Source organism: Cupressus sempervirens, chromosome 10 (genome assembly GCF_028749045.1).
Source record: "Cupressus sempervirens isolate cs-2001-9-10 chromosome 10, ASM2874904v1, whole genome shotgun sequence".
NCBI classification, from domain to species: Eukaryota; Viridiplantae; Streptophyta; class Pinopsida; order Cupressales; family Cupressaceae; genus Cupressus; species Cupressus sempervirens.
Genome location: NC_143127.1, coordinates 955,023,616 through 955,045,616, shown reverse-complemented (window position 1 = coordinate 955,045,616; position 22,001 = coordinate 955,023,616). Strand labels below are relative to the sequence as shown.

The following is a 22,001-nucleotide window of genomic DNA, read 5'->3' as shown; positions in this document are numbered from 1 at the left end:
TCTAAGCGATGAGTGCAATGAATGTGTTGTTGATCTCCTTTAGAAATCTTTAGTTCCTAGTGATTCTAGGACATCTCCAAGCCCATCCCCCAAAATATACCAACACTTTTGAAAGATTCCAATTGGGAATCCACTATGACCTGGTTCTTTGTTGGGGTGCAGTTGCTAGAAAGTAGTCTCATCTCTTCTTTTGCAAATTTTTCTTTCAAAATTTTACTATCTTCTTTTAAAACTATGCTAGGAATATGAGAAAGTAGTCCTGTTGATTCGTCAAATTTGATATATCCTAGTTGTTTAACATGTTATGGAAGGAGCCGTCTACTTTCCTTAATGTGATAATCCTATTCGTATCCCTCTATCTAGTCACATTTCTGAAAAGTTGAGAGTTTTTATCTTTTTCCACCTTGGCAGGAGCTAAACAAGCACTTTATGATGGATATCTATAGATAGTATATCCTCACTACTTGGGTAAACCCCTAGGGGGTTGAGCTTGATAATGGCTTTCTATGTTGAGCACTCTTTAGATATTTAGGACAGGATCATTGTTCGCCCCTCCTATTTATTCTACTACTTGTCACATGCTCTTCATATCTCTCTTGGCTCCTTCAAAGTGGGTTTGTATAAGCTTTGTATTCAGTCTGGCTGTCATTTGCTGAGGTATGACAGGATCTGCCAACTTCGTGACATGAGGGTGGTTGAGGCGAAGACTCATTTCATTTTCTGCTGCCCCATCTACTATGAGATCAAAGGGAGGTTCTACTACTTATTCAGGGAGACTCAATCTCTTCCCTCCTGTTTCTGATTTACGGACTAGAAGTGCATTGCTCTCTATCTTCAGGAGGCCCTGAGGCTGTAGGACCACTCTTTACAACAACATTTCCCCACAAGACCGCACTCAAATCAGCTCGTCACCCCATTGTTCACGGAAGCCCCCTCTATGCAGGGGGCCAAGCAGCCTCGTCCCCCTTTCTAGGCTCCTCAGGGAAGTGCATCCTCACATATCCTCCATGCAGCTACGATCTTTGTTCCCTTCTTCTACAGGTTTTCAGCAACGACTTGGGGTCTCTTCCTGCCTAAGGCATATCCTTTTGTCCTGGATTTCTTTCCAGTGGCTCGAAGCAACTAGTGGGGTGGTTTAGTTTCTTTTCAGTTTGCATGCTCTTCCTTTTGTTGTTCTGTTTTATTTCCCTGGACACTGTTTGGTGCTCTTGCTATAGGCTTTCTCTTGGCCAGGTTTTGGCAGTCCCATGGACCCTTTTGTTGGTCTTTTGTTGGATATTAATGAAATTATCTTTTCTTATCTTCTTCTACCTGTCAAGTCTCTCTTGATTTCTATCTCTAGAAGGTTTCTTCTTTAGTCAAGACTTCCTCATAATCATTTTATAGAACTGTTTCTCTAAAGAATCTGTGTTTTGATCCATCCCATGCTGAATAATTTTCTCGTTCAGAGATACCAATGGTTCCTTAGTTCCGCTTTGTGGAAAAGATGTTTTTATAATGTTGTTTGTTCATTGCAAAAGCTGTTGCTTGACTAATTTCTGTTTTGCCACAATGAAGAAACTTTTGTCAATCTGCATGTTCTCTAATTTGAAGAGATCGTTCAATGGTTTCTAATCACCAATCAACATCAACTGCACCGAATAATGATCGTCTAGGGCATGGTTGTATGGAAGCTTTGAGACCAAAGGGAAAGGTTGTTAGATCTGCTTGAAAAGGAATATATCACGCTTCTCTGCAATGGTTTCAAGTATAGGAACCATTTTATGATTCAATGTTAATAAGATTATTTGTGTCGACCCACTTTCTAAAGTCTATCTGAAATTTACTCATATTTTTAATGCCTCCACTCTTTTGTAAAAGTTGCAGAATAGCATTAAAGGTCTCCCCAATGATTGTATGAGGAAAGGGGAAGTTGGATAAAAATGTATCCAACTCACACCAAAGTTCTTTCTGCTTAGTTTTAGGGATTGGGTCATATACATTTATCACAAGGAACTAAGAAGAAGAAGTTTGTAGTCAAGCTTCTTACTAGAGCCCTTATGCATTTCTTTCCACTAGCTAATTTTTCAATATAAACTTTCCGATCTTCTTGCTGAACAATATCATCTCATTTGTGTCCAGTTTAATCTCTTGTAACAGTAGAATTTCTGCTTTTCCCAAGGAAACACTGTACTTGACCAAGTGCCACTTGTTAGGGGCATTTAATAAACTTGGCTTTTGGGAAGGTTTCGTGCCTCTTATCTCTTTCCTCTTTCTTGTTATAAGAAGTAGGAGCAAATCCTTTCCCTAGTATTCATTTTCCACCATTTTCCTCCATGTCAACTTTAATTTTTTCAAACCGTTTTCCTTTTTCGGTGATGATTTCAAGGTTATCTAAATACTTTAGATATGTATCCATGTCAGCCAATTTTTTTGCCTCCGATCTTGGCTTGCGAAAAAAAAGGTCTTCTTCAACTCCTATGAAAGAAGCTAGGGATTCCCCTATTTTCTTTAGAGCTTCTGTGTTCCAATATATAAACAGTAGATATACTAATCTTTACCCTTTTTGAAAATCTCTGGGGTTTATGTTTAGAGGGATCAAAATCAGGTTCCCAGTTTATTCAAGAGAAACTAAATCCTTTGAAAAAAGGGGTTTCCTGGATGGAATTTATTTTCTATAAAATTTATTGGTGCAATCAATGAGATAGAAGCCTTCAGGGAGTGATCTTGCACTTATCCGTCCTTTGAATTGCTCCTACCACCAGATGATGATCCTCTCTGTTGGGTTGTATACACTCCATTTGAAGAAGAAACCATAATCTTTGAAATGATCCCAGATCTGATTTGAAGTTCTTATTGAAATGACAAATGCCTCATTTTTGTTGTTCATCGGTGCTTTGCATTTCCCTTTGCCTGTATTCCTATCTTTGTCCAGGTTTATGAATTTAGTGTTCCAAGTCTTTGCCTGAGACTGGTTGGAACTGCCAGGGTTTCTTCCTCTCCAAGAATGGTTTCCTGCCCTTTTGGAAATTGTGACAATATTCCATCCTTTTTTGCTGCAGGTTGGGTTTCTGTTTGCCCCAGAGGCAGATGGGGGATGTCCAAATCATGTTGTTTGCCAGATCCAATCTGTGTCCTATTTTTCCACCAAGACCCTGTGTTGTGCTGCCATCTGTTGTGTGGGGTCTACCACATCTGCTCGACAGAGCCCCTGGGGACCTTTCACATCTCGGTTCTTCTTTTTCGCTCATGCCATCTTCTCAAAGATGGTTGACTTTATTATGAAATTGTATATTGCCAGCATAAGATTTTGTAAATATGAGTGCATCAAGTGTTTCCTTTATTAAAGCAGTACCTGAGAGAGTTCTGCATTTTATCCTTGGTTCCTCCTTTATCAAGAGTCATGTTTTATGAGGTTCTATCAAGATAGATTATTTATGTAATAACGGACATTTCTTGCTAGACTTCATTTTTGCTTTTTCAGCTTTGGTCATGATTGCTGGGGTTGATTTTCCAATTTCATTTTCTATATTCATTCACACTTCATTTAAAACAAGTGATGCTGGGTTTGTCTTTGGACATGAATAGAATGAAATATTGAATGATTTTCTTTGTAATATTCAACAGAGTTTGTCTTTGAGTTCAGGCATTATAGGTGGTTATAATAGGCATTGGCATATATGGGTTTTAGCTGTATGTTTTCTCTCTGTTGCCTTTATGAGATATTTGTTACCTTACATGTAGTTTGTTTGTTTAGGTTTTCTCCTCTGTTTTTACAAATGAATAAATATGTTGGTTTTAGTATCTGATGATTAATGCCAAGAAATAACTCATTGTATATTGCTTTTACAAAAATATTTGTAACAGATACATTGAGTACAGATGTAAAGCAATGACTTTTTTCAAAAAAATGTTATGATAGGGATAATTGCTAGTTGTGGTAATTGTTTTCCCTTGTATTGTAGGCTCACCGAGAATCTACTTCTCAGTTTGTACGATGGCTTCAAGTTCAGAGTGCACCACAAGAGGTTAGATTTAATGTTTTGCTGATTCATTTTCCTTGAAGAACTTAATTGTTTGTTAATGACTAGCTAGGATTAAAATATGATGTACACATTATAGAAGAGCTTTTGAAATTAAATTCTATGATGATATGGAACATGGAAGTGGATGTAAATCCTTTTTTAGCTGCATAAAATGGGGGAGCAGGGTCCCACTCATTTTTATATTAATTAAAAAAAATACTTGCAGATATGACCTTGATCTCACAATATCAAATGATGAGGTGGATTGGGTTTTGAACATATTGTAATGGTAATTGTAATTCAATACAATAGACAGACATTATAATGATCCTAAAAGTAACAAACGTAAAGAGAAGTTGGAAATAGAAACTATGCTTCTAAAAGAAACAAACATAAAGAGAATTCTGAAATAGAAACTACCTAAACTAAGACAGCTAAGATGATCATTAAGGAAACTTAAGATTATTTTAATACCCTTCGTAAATGGTCATCATTCTAACAACTCTGCAGGAGACATAATGTAGGTAATTTGGTCACAAATACATAGAAGGCTGCCTGCTTCTGATCACAAATGCATAGATAAGGTTGTCATTTACCTTGTTTTGATGTCCCCAATTTGAAATACAAAGAATAATTGAATGATAAAATAAAAATAAAAATAAAAGAAAATTTAATATACTCTATTTATAATATTCAATTAAAATATATTTTAGAATAATAATATAATATGTAAATATATTAATATATTATAAGTAGAGAATTAATAAAAATGATGAAGTATATAATTGAATAATCGATATAATATAAATATATGATATTATTATACATAATATTATCATTTATAATAATATCATTGTTATTTCAAATATAAATTTAACATTTTTTTTTATAAGTAATATTATACATACATAACAATATTATAATATATAATAGTATCATAATATGGAATATAGAATAAAATAATAAATAAACAGATTTGTTGATTGATTAATTAATTAACACCAATATCAATATAAATCTATTACTAATGACTTAGTTACCGGTTCGAGTTTGATTCGAAATACTAGTTTGAAGAACCGGTTCGCTGTTACGACAAAATTTTGGAAATGGTTGAGATCATTTCTACAAAAACATGTAATAATTATAAAAAATTATATATATATATATGTATGTATATATATATATATATATATATACATATGCATATTTATGAAGCCTAGAAGTGTAGAGTATCATAAAATCATATGATTTAATCATTTAAACAACAAAAACACCATAGGCATGAACTTTAAACATGTAAGTTGTAATGATAGCATCATGAATCGAGATCATACCGTTATATATCTCAATTTTCAAGTCCAACATCAAAATTAAATCATGATCCATGAATCATAACAACAAGTTCAAGTATCATTGTTCACTCAATCACCTATTTGCTCACAAATTCACCTATTTGCACACCGCAAATGATGTTAGAAGCCAAAATAACCTGTTTACATTCACTTTTTAGGGCTGTGGAACTCAAAAGTCAAAACAATATCAAATGTGTTATAAAAAAATGACTTAAAAGTCGTTCGTCACCAGAAATTTGCCCGGATTTGATGCAAATTCGATCTGGGCACATCAAATTTGCTTGGGTTTGAATTACCAACCTGCAGATTCAAACCACCCCCTTCCAAATGGAACCCTTCTCAAATTTGGGTTGAACCAGACCAGTATTTCGAATTGGTTCAAACCCAGATGTGGTTTTGAGGGAAACTAGCAAACCCTGGTAACTAATACTAATAAAACAATATCATACCTTCTTTCAAAAGGCGTGACACTAGAAAAGGAGAGATATATCTTGTAATAACTCATAAGACAAAAGGGGAACCATTTGAAGAGAATTTTTACGATTTTGAGGAGAAAATCCCAAACCTGGTCTTCTTTGGAAAATAGCCACAATTTTATTCAAACAGTCACCAAAAACTTTTTCAGATGAGCACATTGCGCCTAAATAGACTCCATGGGACTGCAATTTTTGTGACAAATCCTTGACTGATGTGTTGTGTGAGGGTTTTTTGATTGTCTAAAAAAAATCATTGGAGGGTTTTGTAAATTCTGTTTTCATTATTAAATATACAATTGCTATTACACATATGATACTCGACAACGTATAGGTTGGTCTTCTATGAATTTACTGTTTCTGATGAAATTGGGAATTTATCCTTGAGGGTTTGAATATGGAAATGTTGTAAACAATCTGATCTGTTGTGATAGGTTAACCACTCCATGAACATGTTCTGCAAAAAATGTGGTCTTATTAATAAAATGTTTTCTGAGCAATGATATCTCCTTAAAATATGCTTGTGTTTGGATGTGTAACATCCTGATTTCCCGGGTCTAAATGAACATCCAACATACTCAAAGAATACAATTACTACTTCGTTTCATAGCAAATCAGTTATATCATTCAGGTTCATGTGAATAAGATTTACCATTAAAAATCAGTTAGACAAAATTTCTTAACTAAAAACTTAAAAACACCATCAAATGAAATTACTATAGAAATTAAAACCACATACCTTGGAAAACTAAGATCAAAATCAAAACTACGGATGCTTTTGCAACCACCAGGGTTAGTCCACAATACCAATTTAACAATATCACATGACGACTATCATCTAAAAACCACTATCTAAAAATCAAATGATAATTACAATTAAATACCACCAAATTATCAATTAGGGCATCACATACCACTGTATCAATTAGGGCATCATTTACCCTCGGTTCATTTAGGGCTGTTGATACTGCTATTTCAAATTAGGGCTTCCGCTACCACGGATTCAATTAGGGCTTCTGATATCGCTGTATCATGTAGGGTTCCAGTTGTCACTCAATCAATTAGGGCTTCGGATTCCTTTCTTTCCGATTACTTAACTGTGACAGTAACTCAAGATTACAAAATATACTTATATTCTTTATTCATATATATGAAAGTAAAATGACGCTAACAATGAAATAATTCAATTTAATCTTACCTCTTCATAAATAAAAATGATAATACCTGTTTCCGATAATGCATGGCTTATCTCTATTTGACGCATGTCCAACATCTAGAGAGAGGTGAAACATTGTCAGGGGCTTAACCACCCAATCTCGGACCAAATCTCATCCCGCACGATCTCTAACGAGAAAGGCCCTCCCTACCCGAAACAGGCAATGGTCATCTTGCCATTCACTGGGCTTCCTGGTATAAACTCACCACACGACTTGGCAACAAGAGATCACAATAACAGGAATATGCATGAACTATTAATTAATTCATATTAAATGATAAATATTGAAATGTCATCACTGATACTGATTTATATTATTGGCGATTCCTTTCTCACACCTCATCACCCATCTTCTCGGCTACACAACCGGGTGAGTCCCAAGTATTTGGAATTCTCAGAGCAGATGACTCTATCAATTATTCAAGAAGATTACATACAACCATCATTTCTCATTCTATGTTTACATAAATTATGTTCTTTAAAGATTTCAAAATTCGAAAGCTTAATTACTCAATTTAATAATAACTGAATTCTCATCCGCGTTCTTGCAGACCCTCTACACCTCACCATTTCAGGCTACCATGCCGGTGATTCCAGGTGCCTGCAAATTTATAGATTTACACCTTCTCCACCTTGATTACTTGGTGAATTCCTCGGTGTTCATAATATTATCTTATAAGAGGATGCATTTATATCTTGAACAAAGATATTGGATTGGTATACGATCATGGCTAAAAAAATTAAAATAAAAACATTATTACAATGCAATATCCTTATTCTATTATTTATTTTCTTGAATCCAAATCAAACTCGTATAACAGTGTTAAGAAATCTGTGAGTTATTGACATGGGAAAGGAATAAGGAATTGTAACATGGCACTATGGGTGTGGTATTTTGTACTTATGTTGCAAACTCAGCAATTAAAATACAAGGTAACACATGATTTGCAGCACAACATTTAGATAGTGATATTCTGAATAGACTCAATGATTTTGATGCATGGTTTAGCATGAGTTGTAACAAAACGTATGATAGTGGTATTCTATACCTATGCTATAGACTCAGCGATTTAAATGCAAGGAAAAACATGATTGCAACACAGCATAATAATGGTATTCTGTATCCATACTACAGACTCAGCGATTTAAATGCAAGGAAAACATGATAGGAAGTATTTGGATTTAAACTTATTTGTTAGACTACATGGCAGGGTTTTTCATTATATGATTCATAAACAAATGTATGTATCTTTCTATTTCTACCTATCATTCTTTGCATTCAAATGGAACTATCTGTTACCTTGACTTGGAATCGGTTTTATAATCTCCTTACTACTATTGTTACAATGTGAAATGGAGAACTGAGAACCGGTGGAACTTAGAGCATATATTTAAACTTGGTTTGCTGTTCATCGAACTTGACAATTAAGGAAGTAAAAACAAGTTGCAACAGGTGCCTTACTTGACTCCTCTAAATGATTTTGATTGACTTGCGCTTGGTTGAATCCTTGATTTCTGGTCTGTGATCTGCGGCAAGTGTGATAAGGAAAGTTCAGGCGTAAATGAGTTCAATTTCAGAGCTCTGTCACCTTTGGGTCACCGGCGGCAATGGCTTGGAAGGCTGAAGGAAAAATAGTCGAATGTGTGATACGGTTATGGGAATCAAAGAAATATACAAAAGCCTGACTCTACGGCTTCCATCAGTTACAAGAATCCGTTCGAATTCCCAAGATGACCATTCGGATTCCAATTATTAAATCAACTATGAAGAGAGAAAAGAATAAAAGAAAAAAATAAGTTGGAAAGAATTGGAAGATTATAATTTGAAATTTATAATAATTCAATTATTATAACTCTAACATTATTATAATGTACAACTAAACATCACTCTATTAAATTATTAAATGATAATGGTGCCAAATCATTTTTATATTTAAATGCACATTTATAAGTATTTACTAAAATGATATGATGAAAGATAAATTAAAATTCTTTAAGATACGTTCTATATTTTAACTCAATTATTTTTAATTAAATTATTTATTAAATAACTCATGCGGGTCCTGTAGATGTATTCTGTTCCAAGTCGCTAGGTCCTCTACCCATTTGCTTAGTGATGGTGATGCTCCTGTGCCTAATTCCTTTCTGACAATGTTTCCCCCCTATCGACACGTTTCCTGCAAGAAAATTTTCCGCAGTTAAATTATATTATCATAATGAATTATTTAATCTTGATTAATCATAACGGTTAACCATCTTCTCACTTCCATGAGTTTGTGATTAATGATCAACTAACATGTCATCTTTACTTGAAATCACGACTAACTATCTTACCATTTCGCCAGATTATAACAAATTAAACTGCTAACTGACTTCATGTGAACCTCAACAGCTATATTTCAAATTAGGTCAAAAATTGGGATGATAGAACTTCACATTCTGCTAGCTTTTTTATGATTCCATTTCCCTTCTGGGGGTTATCCTAGAGTTGCCCACAATGAATAATACTATTATAGCCTGCAGTATTTAACAACTTTTGTTCTGATAGATGGGAATAGAGATCGGATCCTCTAGCCAAATGATGGTCTCATCAACAGTTGCATGGAAAACAACCCTTGTTTGGTTCTCTTCATGTCAATTATTGGAATGGTAATGACACTTTTTGGTCATTACCTAGTTTCTTTTCGAATGCAGTTGGATCTGCGGATATTTTGGTTATCATAAAAACTCATGAGAGTCCGGTCCGCCCTCTCTTGGGGTTTTTTGATTATAAGTGGCTATCTGTTTGTAGAGAGGACGTTCGGGCTTCTGGTGGTGTACGCAACTCTGGTCATGTGGCTTGTTTGATTAGAGAGGACCTCGTCAGTGCTACATCTGTGGTTCACTCTAATACCTTGGCTAGATTTATGTGGATTTAGATCAGCCACACTGGTCACCGTCTCAGGGACATCTTTATAACTGTTTGTTATTTTCTGCCGGCCACTTCTCCATATGCCATTCATAGTTTGGTGGATGGAGATCCCTTCTCCGATTTGTACGAGTGCATCTCCAATTTTTCGAGATTGGGTGACATCATCATTCTGGGTGACTTCAATGCATTAACTAGAAATCTTTAGATCCTTCTCCATGACTGCAGTTCGGGCTTGTATTTGGGAGACCGATCTTGCCAGTATGGGTTTTCAGCACCACTCTCAGGACAACCTTTGGCCTCTTTCTTGTTATGGTCGTCATCTCTTCTTGCTTTGCAAGTCTTTTGATTTGTTGATCTTGAATGACCTCCCTTGCTTTCTGGGTTCCGAGCTCTTCACTTGTTGGCCCTATTGCGATGGTGCGAGTATGGTCGACTATGCTCTTGAACCGACCTTTTTGTCCCCTCGGTTAGCCGTTTCACCATCACTTGCCCTCGTTTGGCCGTCCATTCTATCCTCAACCTCATTGTCTGCTTCGACCCCCGCCCTCACCCTCCTTGCTCCATCCCCCACCCTTACTCTCTGGTCTCCATACCACTTTCTGCTTCTCAGAGTGTGACTGCTACCTCTTCACCCCCCACCTCAAAATACTTTCCCCCCTTGACCACTTTTCGGATTCCTCCCAAGCTTCATCCTTGTTTGACCTTCTGGCTACTGGTATTTGGGAGTCCGCCCTCCTCTCCATCCCCCATCACACTTCTCCCTCTCCCTTCAGCCTTGCTAGCCAAAAAACTTGCCCCATGAAACATTGGTATGATGATGATTGTAAGCCTTTCCACCACTCCCTATGTGCGTCCTTTGTTGCTCATTCCGCCTCCTATACTCAGTTTCGTTCCTCGTACCACCGCCTTCTTCATTACAAGAAGCGATCGTTTGTGGCTTCGCAGGGTAGATCCCTCTATGACATGTTCGTTCGTGACTCAAAAACCTTCTAGAGTACCTTGTTCCTCTGCCACCCTCACCCTTGACTAGCACTCTCTGGTGTCCCATGCCCCCACTCTTTACGATATCTCTAGCCAACTGCCTATTCATCCTACCTCCCTCCCCCACTGCCATCTTTTTAGTTCCTCCTCCGTTCGTGAGGCCATCAGATCCATGAGATGGTTGCTACTTACATCAGGTTCTGATCACCATTCTCCTCTTTATCGATGATGTGGTTGTTTTAGCCTCCTCTCTGGAGGGGCTTTAGAGGCTCATTGATGGGTTGGCCTCCTTCTGTGACCTGTGATAGCTCATTCAACTGTACGAAGACCTCACATCTTCACTTTGGCTTCCATGGTCATGCGATTGAAATTGTCTCTTCATACACTTATCTCGAGGTCAAGTTCTCTACCCCCGCTTCAACATGAGCCCTGCCCACCTGCCTAGGTTGCCAAGGGGATGGGTTCCCTCGCCCTTCTGGAGAGACAATGCTACCGACATCAGTTTTAGGACACTAAGTCCAAGTTATATCTCTTGGACTCCTTGGTCAGAGTGATAGTTTTATATGTCTTTGTGGTTTGGGGGCATTCTCTTCTTGATTCAGATTGGACTTCGGTCTAGCGGGTCGAGATCCTTCTTCGTCGGGTTATCAGATGTCATCGGTACACCCCACATAGTATCATTTTGGCTGAGTTCGGGGCTCACCCTTTTAGGCTTGGCGCCATCTTCGATTTGATCTGGTTCCTTCATTGCCTCGGGGGCTTTGCGGACTCCACGAGTAGTCACCACAAATACTCCTACCTCGCTTACTGGTCCTCTGTTGATATTGCCAGCTCATGTTTCCCTAGAGCTAGGCCTTTGATCTACTCATCACTGCATTTTTTCCACCTATGTTCCCCTCTAGGGGCATGAAGTGGCTGCTAGCTATACCAGTCTTCGGACATACTATATCTGTTAGGCCTCGTCGTGCTTTCACCAGACAATGACTCCCTAACTCCAGCATTACCCAGAGACGGGCCCAAACCCTTGGTTGCCTTGGGCCTTATCCTTCGGTGCTGGACTTCTTTTTATGGAGAAAGGATATTTGGTCCTCTTGTTTGTTGTTGTTCACTTTCTTTGCTTTCTTGTCCTCTCTTCTCGGACATCGTTTGGTGTTGTTGCTGGGTGGTTTGGTACTATTGCTGTAATCTTCCAGTCCCTTGGACCCTTTGTTGGTCTCTTGTTGGACATTAATATCATTATCTTATCTTATCTTATTTGACCTCTACGCCTGACTACTGATGTAATTGGAATTTGTTTGCCTTTTCTAAGTCTAGATCCTTGTCCAGTTGTTCTCGTTGATCATTGACTACCTTGTCTAAGTCGTTCCACCAAGGACTTACTAGACTAGTTATATGAAATCAATATCTTCCCTTTTCGACTTGACACCTGAATTTAGATGAAATATTCAACTTTCTAATTCTTCCTACAGTGAGGCCTGTCCTATTTATATACTTTTTGTTAACTAATCTTTATGCTGCCTTTTTGGTCCTAATCCTTGCTTTTATATTGATTTCTATTGCTGCCTTTTTCCTTACTAGTCGTTGCTTTCTTTTTGTTTATAATGCCAATCATTGCATATTAATCTTGTCCTCGATAATCACTGTCATTCCTTTTTAAATTATATCGCCCTCCCTTATTTTTGCATAGTTGATTAATACACCGTGACTCAATTTTTGTTCTTGATATTAGTGTTGCCGGGTTTGATATTAATCTTAATGCCACTGAGATTTCTTGTTTATGCTCCTGTAGAGCCATCGAAATCTAAACATTAATAAGTATGAATAAATCTTCACTTATTTTCAAACACAATCCTTATGTAATATTTATATCCTTAGAGAAGTCACTCTTCATAGTCACATTCTCATTCACATCTTTTGGTTTGTGGGTTGGGTATCAATGATTATTATTTTAAAATTGCCTTAATGTTGATAATAAACTATTTCTTATTGAGGCGTCTATTTTTGTTCTTGTTTCCTTTGTTGCCTCCCGTGATTAGTTCTCACGTTGTCTTTGTTACCTGGCCTCTCTCTTTGCTCGCCGTTCTTGGCCTCTCTGCCACTGTGGGTGTGTTAGCTCCTGTGTCACCCTGTGCAAGCCGCGATTGTGTCTGCTACCACCAAGTTGCCTTCGTGCGAATCTGCTCACAAGATGGGAGGTGTTGGTTTGACCCATCTGAGGCATTGTCTTTCTCCCACGATGGGTAGTTCATTTCTTTTGTCTGCTCGTGCCCATCTTGGTCTCCCCGGAGAACTCTGGTTGAGGTCTGCTAGTGTTTGTTTGTTGTGCCTTTCTTATCGCACATTTGAAATTCTCACTCTGGGTTCGCCAAGGCTACGGGGTTGCTCCAATGCTCAACTATTAAACATGTTGGATTGCCTAGCTCGGGTAGGCTATATTTCTCTGTTGTGTTGTATAGACTGCGCCTCCTCCGTCACTGTTTCTTTTCGTCTTTCCCTATGGGAAATGTTCTCCCTCCAGCCGAATCAAATCCTGCTTTTGTTCCGGCTTCATCAGCTGCCCTTGTGCCCTCCCTGACCTATCAGAGGCTCTTTGACAGGCTGGTCAAGGTCGAAAATGAGAATTAATGTCTAAAGGATATAGTGCTCACACTCACGGAGACCGTTGCTGCACTTAAAATCCAAGTTGACTCGTTCTTGGCCACTCTCATTTTGGACACTACTATCATGAAGACTCATTTCGACAAGGTCATAGAACAACTTGGGGACCTTGACACTTTCAGGGAACAACAAAGCGAACTAGTGGCTAAACTCACTTCTCTTCTATCCTAGACCAAGAAGAAGGCCAAGCCATGGGCGTCAGTGTACACCACTCCTAATTCTACCCCTTGCGGGGGTGGAAAAGATCATCAGGGGGCAACTCATCAAGGAGCGTTGGAGACGGGTTCGCAAACTTAACCTCAAGGTTCGCTGGCTCCCTAGTTTTACCACTGATTTGTTGACAACTGGGCAATCCTTTCTCGTGGAGTAGCTAGATATCATAGATATCACCTTGGATAGATGTTGGGTGGGACCGGATGGGTCTTTTTTTCTGCGTTCCTCTCACTCTCTGATAGGTTACATGCTCTTTGATCAAAGAGGAAGCTTTTCCCTCTCCCTTTGAAGATCTTTTTAGACGAGACTCTTGCTAGAGCACATATAGTAGAGCTGAGACATTCTAGGGGGTTAGTAGCAGAGGCTAGACAGGAAGTGGGTTGTGATCCGAAACCTCAAGGCTATTATTCAGGATCCCCCCCCGAACGGATGGGAATAAAGATAGGCTCCTCTAGCCAAATGACGATCACGCTGGTAGTCACATGGGAGAGAACTTTCCTCTGCTTCTCTCCATGCCAACTGTTGGAATGGTAATCGTGCTCTTTGGTCATTACTTGGCTTGCTCTCGGATATGGTTGGCTCAGTAGATATTTTGGTGATTATAGAGACTCATGAGAGACTGGTCCGCCCTCTCCCTGGGTTCTCGGGCTATTAGTGGCTATCTACTTGCAGAGATGAGGTTTGGATGTCTAGTGGTGTTCGGGGCTCCAGGAGTGTTGCCTATTTGATCAAAGATGACCTTGCCAACGTCACGACAGTGGTCCACTCCGACACTACAGCTAGATTTATGTGGATCTTGATCAACCATGCTAGTTATATTGATCACCGTCTTAGAGACATATTCATTGTGGTTTGTTATTTCCCACAAGCTCTCTCCTTATGCCATGCATAGCTCGGTGGATGGAGACCCCTTCTCTGATTTGTATGAGTATATCTCTAAGTTCTTGAGCTTGGGAGACATCATCTTGGGAGTCTTCAATGCACGAACTAGAGATCTTCAGACCCCTATCCATGACGATTTTTTGGATTCAACTTGCACTCGCGAGACTGATCTAGCCACCATTGGTCTTTAGAGACACTTTGAGGACTTGCTTGGGCCTCTGTCATGCTATGGCCGCCATCTCCTCCAACTTTGTGAGTCTGTCGATTTGTTGATCTTAAATGGCCTCTCCTGCTTCCTGGGTTCTGAGCTCTTCACCTACTGGCCTCATTGTGGGGGCATGAGTGTGGTCGACTTCACTCTTGCGCTGACTTCCTTGGTCCCCCTTGATCAATAGCTTCACTTTCACCCACCTCCCTTTCGTCGATCACTCCGTCCTTAGTCTCCCTGTCCACTTCGCCTGCCCACCTCCACCCCCTCGCTTCACCTCTAATCCTTATCCTTTATTGGTATTTTGTTGGACATTAATATCATTATCTTATCTCATCTTATCTCATCTATTGAAGTGCTGCCTTTTAAGGAGTCAACCTTAATATGTGGTTCTATATAAATTAACCATAAACATTGCTTTGATTCCCTTATAATCTCTGTCATAAATAAAAATATTAATTGCTGCACCTTATTTGTTAGCTGCAATCAAGGTTTGCACTAGAGGGACGTGACAGGAGATAAATTTTGGGAATTATATTAGTCTCAAAGGCAACAATAAAAAGTGATGACTCAATCCTTATGAAAGGTGCTGATCCACCAATGAAACATAAAGGAGAATTCATTCAAAGCATTAAAGGGAACTTATCAATTTTCACTCACCCATACCTCAAGGCATCAATCAGCAAAGATTGAACCATTGAGCAATAATACTCATCCAAGAGAGAAGCAATCAACAACCAAAGAGATAAAGTCAGCAGACTTGGTATTTACAAGTTGTGTGGGCAAGATTTAGGGCAATTCCAAAAAGGGGACATTACAATTAGTTTCGGAGCTCTGACCCTGCTAGTCTGCAGGGTAAAGATAAGATGATGGATAACAAGATATCAAGGGCAGTCATAAAGATGTTTCAAATAGTCATGAGAGTGTCATAAGTGCTCAACAAACCTGATTTAATAGTGGATTATTGAAGCAATGTCAAAAGACATATAAAGACATTGGATAGCATGTAGAGAATGGTTTACAAAATTAAAATGCGAATTGAAACAATTAGGAAGACAAAAGACTGTGCTAGGTTTATAAAAGCATTGCAAAGTATAAGTTACAATAAACAAATGTTAAGAAGGGGATAGTTGCATAGAGGTCATTTAAAGGCCAAGTTCGTTGATATGTACAGTGCTGATGATGGGGAAAGATAGCAACCAATGCAAGTATGAAGAGAGTTATGTCTTCATTCATGAAAAGTAAGACCATATAATGTATGGAAGAGACATTTTGTGGGGTCCAAATATGGAGAGTTATTGTTGCATTTGCATCTTCAGGGTATCAAATGTTGAAGGCAGAAATCTAAATCAGTTGCCTTTATTGTGGGCCATGGTCACTGTTATTGTAGTTGTAGTACCGAAGTCGTTGCAAGCTGTCATAACATTGTTGAAGTATATGGATGTGCATGCTGAAGTTATAAGTTAACATTTCCTTAGGATCCCCCTTCGTTCTTTTTGAGTGCGTTTATATCGGCTCTAGTGTGAGGCTGACCATCACATTGACAAAGTGCATAGGATTTGTCAGCTTTGCAGCATTGGGTAGGTAAGTTAGAAGGTTACTGTATCTTGTGTTTCCCTTTATACTACAAGGTCAAATGGAGGTCCGGGGAGGCACAGTTGCTCTCCATCTTCAAATACAAAGACCGGAGGTGCCTTGCCATTTATCTTTAGGGAGCCATTAGGCTTCTAGGCCACATACTCCAACTTGGTATCTTGTGACACCTCTGCCTTGTTAACTCATTACATCCTTCTTTACAGGGCTTCACTCAGTAGACAACACCAAGCAAGCGTTTGCTTGGATCCATCCCTTATTCTAGATCTGTGAAGGCTAGGATGATCTCCTATCTGTAACGACCTTCATTATGAAGCGACCTAGGGTTCCGACTAGTCCCATTACTTATCCTTCAGTTTTGAGGTTCTTCATGGTTATTCAGAACCCTTAGCAGGGATGAGGAGGGTTTTTCCATTGAATCCCTCTTTGTTTTTGTTTTTGTTGTTGCTTTCTTTCGTCGGGCAACATTTGGTTTCCTTGCTGCATGCTGACCCCTTTTGTTGTTCTTGGCAATCCCTTTGACCCTTTTTGTGGCCTCTTTTTGGACGTTAATAAATTATATTATCTTGTCTCCACATGTTTTGAAGAATAGTGATTGTCACCAGAAGAACTGTGATGCGCTCTTTGAACTTTTGGAAAAAGGGTTTGTAACTTAGGTTTGTGGTTTTGTCGTTTCCAACTATCTAATGTAATACTCCAATTCTTAACAGTTACGGAGAAAGCTTAAGCTATTAACATGATTAAAGGCATAGGCTTGCAAGATCTCATGCTTTAATACCACTGAAATAACCACACTTAATTTTTCTTTGAAGATATGGTTAGCATTCAACAAAATTGAAAGATGCATCGAATTCCTTTCCACTTTTCGATCACCTAGATTTTAGAAAGGGAAAGGTGAGAGCAGAGATCCCATAATTGTTGCGATTCAAGCAATTTTGGCAAGCCGAATCAAGCCAACAAGCGTTTATTTAAAAGATAAATACAATATTAATACTCCAAATAACTCCCTGAAAAAGTTCAAATAACTTTTGGACAACTTTTAAACAACAGTAGCATCAAATAATAATAGAACCTCCAAAATTTATCATTTCATGCACACATTAATCAACCATCATTGAAGAAGGAAGCAAGTAGGAGAAGCTTTCAGGGATGATGATGTCATCAACAAAGAAATGATTATATTACTACAATCACGCCATTTGTACAAGTCCCCCATTGTTGATAGAGTAATAGTAAGATGCAGGGTGAGCTTTTAAGTTGGGAGTCTTCTAAGAACTTTGGAATTTCGAGTCCCATTTTCCAAACCAATTAGCTGATGGGAATTCAGTAATTGAGCAAAAGGCTTAGAAATCAATTTCTACTCAAATTGAGGACATTACAGCTCCTTGTGGGTTCTGGGGGCAGGAAGCCTAAATTAAAAGCCTTTGGTACCGCCAAAATCTTCAGGGCACATGCCATTCTCTATAATTTTATCACTGTTTAACCATTGTTGAAAACATAGTTGGCACACTTGCAGATTAATCTGCGATTTTCGATTACTCATTGAGTTAACCAGCCAGGTGAGTTTTTGGCAAAACAAATCATGGATTTTTCAGCTCCCAGGGAAAATTCGCTGATTACTCACAGGGTTTTAGTTTTAATCAAAAACTCACAAAAACTCGTCCACGTGCATAGGGCAGCGATATAGGCAAAACAAATTGATTTTTAGTTTGTCAGTTTTCATTTGTTCGTTTAGAGGCTTGAGGAGTTGAGAGAAGAAGGGTTCGAAGGCATTCTTAGGTGATTGCAAGCTATTGAAAGGCAGATTTGAGTGGATTTGCAAAAAATAATGTATTTTTAATTAAATTTTAGCGGTTCTTTTTAGTTTCCCGAGTTTTTTTTTAAAAATTGGCCCATTTTTTCCAAAATAAACTTTTAGGGGCTTGGCAAGTTGTTGCTGAGTGAGAGTTTTCCAACTATGGTAAAAAATACTTGAAACCCTTATTTTTAATGTTTTCTTTTCTTCATTTTACCTTATGTGGCCAATTCTTTTCCTTGGGACTTCTCAGATCCAGCAAGTTTAATAGGCTAGGCAAGTCTGACCGAATTTGTTGGGTACTTGGGTTACAAGTCCTTAGGACCTGTTTAGTGCAGAACATCTCAGGACTTTGACGAGTCCAGATTAGTCTTGTAAGAATGCTAAGGGAACCCCATTTCTTTTTGTTCTCATCCAGCAACTCTCAATTTCGTCAAATTGAGTTCATGCAATTGGATGGGAAGATTGTTCCTTCATTTTTTCCAATTCATGATGACTCATTGACCGGAATAGCCTGCCAAATAAATTATCTCTGAAGTTGATTTCTGATTGCTAGCTTCATTGCTGGTCTTGGAGGTGATAATTACTCTATTAAACTCTTGCATTAATAAACAATGAAATAATATGCATAATGGAACCCTTGAATGGCATAAGACTATTATTATATTTTAGAATTATCGTCAGTGTGTAATGACAACCCAATTTCTACAAATCTAATTATTTCAAAACATTTTTTTCCATAATTATGTCCTTACCTACCTTCGAATAAATGTTTCTACAAATCTGATTCTTTAAAAACATTGTTTTACATAATCATGTCCATACCTACCTTTGAATTAATGGACATATTTAAAAGATTTATGGTATAATTCACAAATAAATAACAATAATTTTAAATGTTTTAGAAGGTGGATGAAGAATAATTTATATGAATTTGATTTAACCGAATGCTACTGAGTTTCTGAATGCTAATAATTCTACTTCAATCTTTTGTGATTGCTTACTCTATTACCTTCCACTGTAATCATTTTGATGTAAATGTTCAGTGGTAATTTCAATAATATTGGTGCTTCTATTTACATGCACGATAGAAAAGTTAAAAATTCTGCTATCTTCATTTTCTCTTAATATCCAAGCCTCCAACAAATCCGCACTGGGTTTCTGAATGGTAATTATTCTACTTCAATCTTTTGTGATTGCCTACTCTTTTACCTACCACTGTAATCATTTTGATGTAAATTTTGAATGGTACTTTCAATAATATTGGTGCTTCTATTTAGATGCATGATAGAAAAGCCAAAAACTCTGCTATCTTCATTTCTTACTATCCAAGCCTTTAGAAAATCCCACATTACCAAATTCATAAACTGAATCATTCTGGGGTCAGTGGAATACCTATTGCTTTTGGTAATGATTTTTTGTTGTTGAGACAACTCCATTCATCTGTGGGACAGAGAAATGTTTGGAGATTGTTTGTGGTCTTTGATTTTCCTTGCAATTATTATAGGATTTGATTATGGTTTAACATTTCTATTTGTGCATCTGGTTCAAACAAATAACTAATTGGTGGGCCCACTCAATAAAAAGCTTATTTTTTTATGTTTTGATTTTGACAGGATCTTCATGCTCAACTGCAAGAGCTAATCCCAGAACAACAGGTTTGTATCTGCGACAAGTGAAGTATTTTTGAAAGCTTTTAAGGGAACAACTAGTTGAGATTATTTATGCACAAACTTTGGAAATATCTTCTGATATTCAAATGGAACTTTCCCAAATTAAGTGTTTGAGAAATGATTTGCATGTAACTGTAATAAGGAGCCTAATAGAAAGGCCCCTGTCATGAAGAGCACTGGCAGGACAGTGATAGATTGCCTCTGCACACACAAGGGGAAAAGTAATTTTGATTTCTGTCTTTTCCATGGAAACTAACGTGGTATTAAGGTCAGACTAGGGTCCCTAGCCACCAAACTGTTTCTCAGGTGCAGGTGTTGGACAAATGAACCATACCTAAACCTTTAAAAGGACCCTACCAGAAAGATCCAGTTAGAAAGGGAACCACCAGGTCAGTAGCACCATGTACATGTGAGGTCTCTGGTACAATTACATGTTGGTCCATGGAAAATAACAAGAACACCTTTAGTTGTATTTTGATAGGAGAATTTCAATTTGGGAGGATTAAGAGGATTTTCATTGACATTGTATTTTAGCACTGTAACAGATCTGATTCTAATATGTTGATGAGTAAGTATCTGAGTCTCTTTTATTTTAGAAAACTTCCCTATACCATGTTGCATTGCTTTGGGTGTAATTACCATGGGACCACAGGAACAAATTGTGAGTTCCTCTCATCTAACTACGTGCACCTAGACTCTCCAGCCCACCCCTTTCTATCCTTGATAATTCTTGTGAAATCCTTGAGATCTAACAAATACACCATCTCCATTCATCCAGTCTCTTGTATCATGTCCACACACTATCCTCTTAACTTGACTTTAGGTGAATAGACACGTTGATTCAAAAGACTTACTTATAAACAGTTATGCTCTCAAGCTTATCCTTTTCTGCAGGTGATTAGACATGTTTCTACAAACTTTGTTGGTCTTGGAGAGATTTATGACACATTGACAACATGCTCATGTAGATAAGGCAAACAATACACAATTGGGACCTTCAATTGAAAGTTTGTGAGCATATGCACCTTTTATGATAGGGATGTAGAACACAATGAACATCTCATTTAATTTGGTCCCTTGTTCGGATAACTCCAATTGGCATGCCTAGGATTGGTAGATTGACTCCTTTTGGTGATGTTAAGGTGAAGGAAGGCTTTGTGAGCAATGTATGAAGATCTGTAACATTGAGGATACATCTAGATATTGGGAGTAATGTATGGAAACTACCATCATCTTTGATCTGGGATGGAGTGCTCATGTATATAGTCTTGAGAATACAATAGAGTTGAGCTTTGTACTCATCTTGCACTCATAGCTAACTAGCTCATTTGCTAAAAAATGGAACTTGTCTACTAGAATATTATTTAATTACTTCAATGGTCATCTATGTAATATTTGTAAATCTTTGTAGATAAGATTTCTTCTTAAGTTTCTTCTTAGAAACTTTCTATTCTTGTAACCTTGTAAATTCTTTATAATGATTGTCTTGATCATTTGTTTATACATACAATAATTTACCAATTACTTCTCAATAATATGGTATTAGAGCTAAGTGAATGTTTTTTCTCAAACTTCGTAATTTCTTTTTGAAATTATCTATCTCTAAATTTTTTAAAACTTTGCCTTAGTTCAATCTGCAAATTATGGTTCTTCTACTCTTGATTAGGGTTCTTGCAGATTTTTTCGTGGATTATCTTTCATAACTCGTGGTCAATTTTTTTAGAAAAATTTGTTTTTGTAAAATCGTGATCATCTTATATGACTATGTTCTTTGTCTAAAGTCTAGGAGTTTTCATATATATCAATGGTAATGTATCACTACATTTGTATTAGATTATATAAAGTACATAAGATGCCATAAGGCATAACCAGAATGCCTAATCATCCATTGCACATGTCGCTAGGTATGAAATGCTAAAAAAATATACATTATGATACAATACAACATTATATAGGATCTCAAAATACACAATGTACAAATGCCATAATATATCTACTGAATAAAGCAGCAAGTCTGCACATAATAAGAAAGAATAGAACAA

The 22,001-nt window shown here is 37.5% G+C and overlaps 1 protein-coding gene across 2 annotated transcripts in view; it reads left to right on the top strand.

Annotated features, from left to right (window-relative positions):
* The window catches only part of LOC149537139 (citrate synthase, mitochondrial-like), a 241,296-nt gene that overhangs the window by 56,911 nt on the left and 162,384 nt on the right, over positions 1-22,001 (top strand). For both annotated transcript variants that reach the window (XM_089807234.1, XM_089807233.1), the window contains 2 exons: positions 3,945-4,007; positions 19,903-19,944. In XM_089807234.1, coding sequence (XP_089663360.1) covers positions 3,945-4,007; positions 19,903-19,944 — 105 coding nt within the window. The remainder of the gene's footprint in view (positions 1-3,944; positions 4,008-19,902; positions 19,945-22,001) is intronic.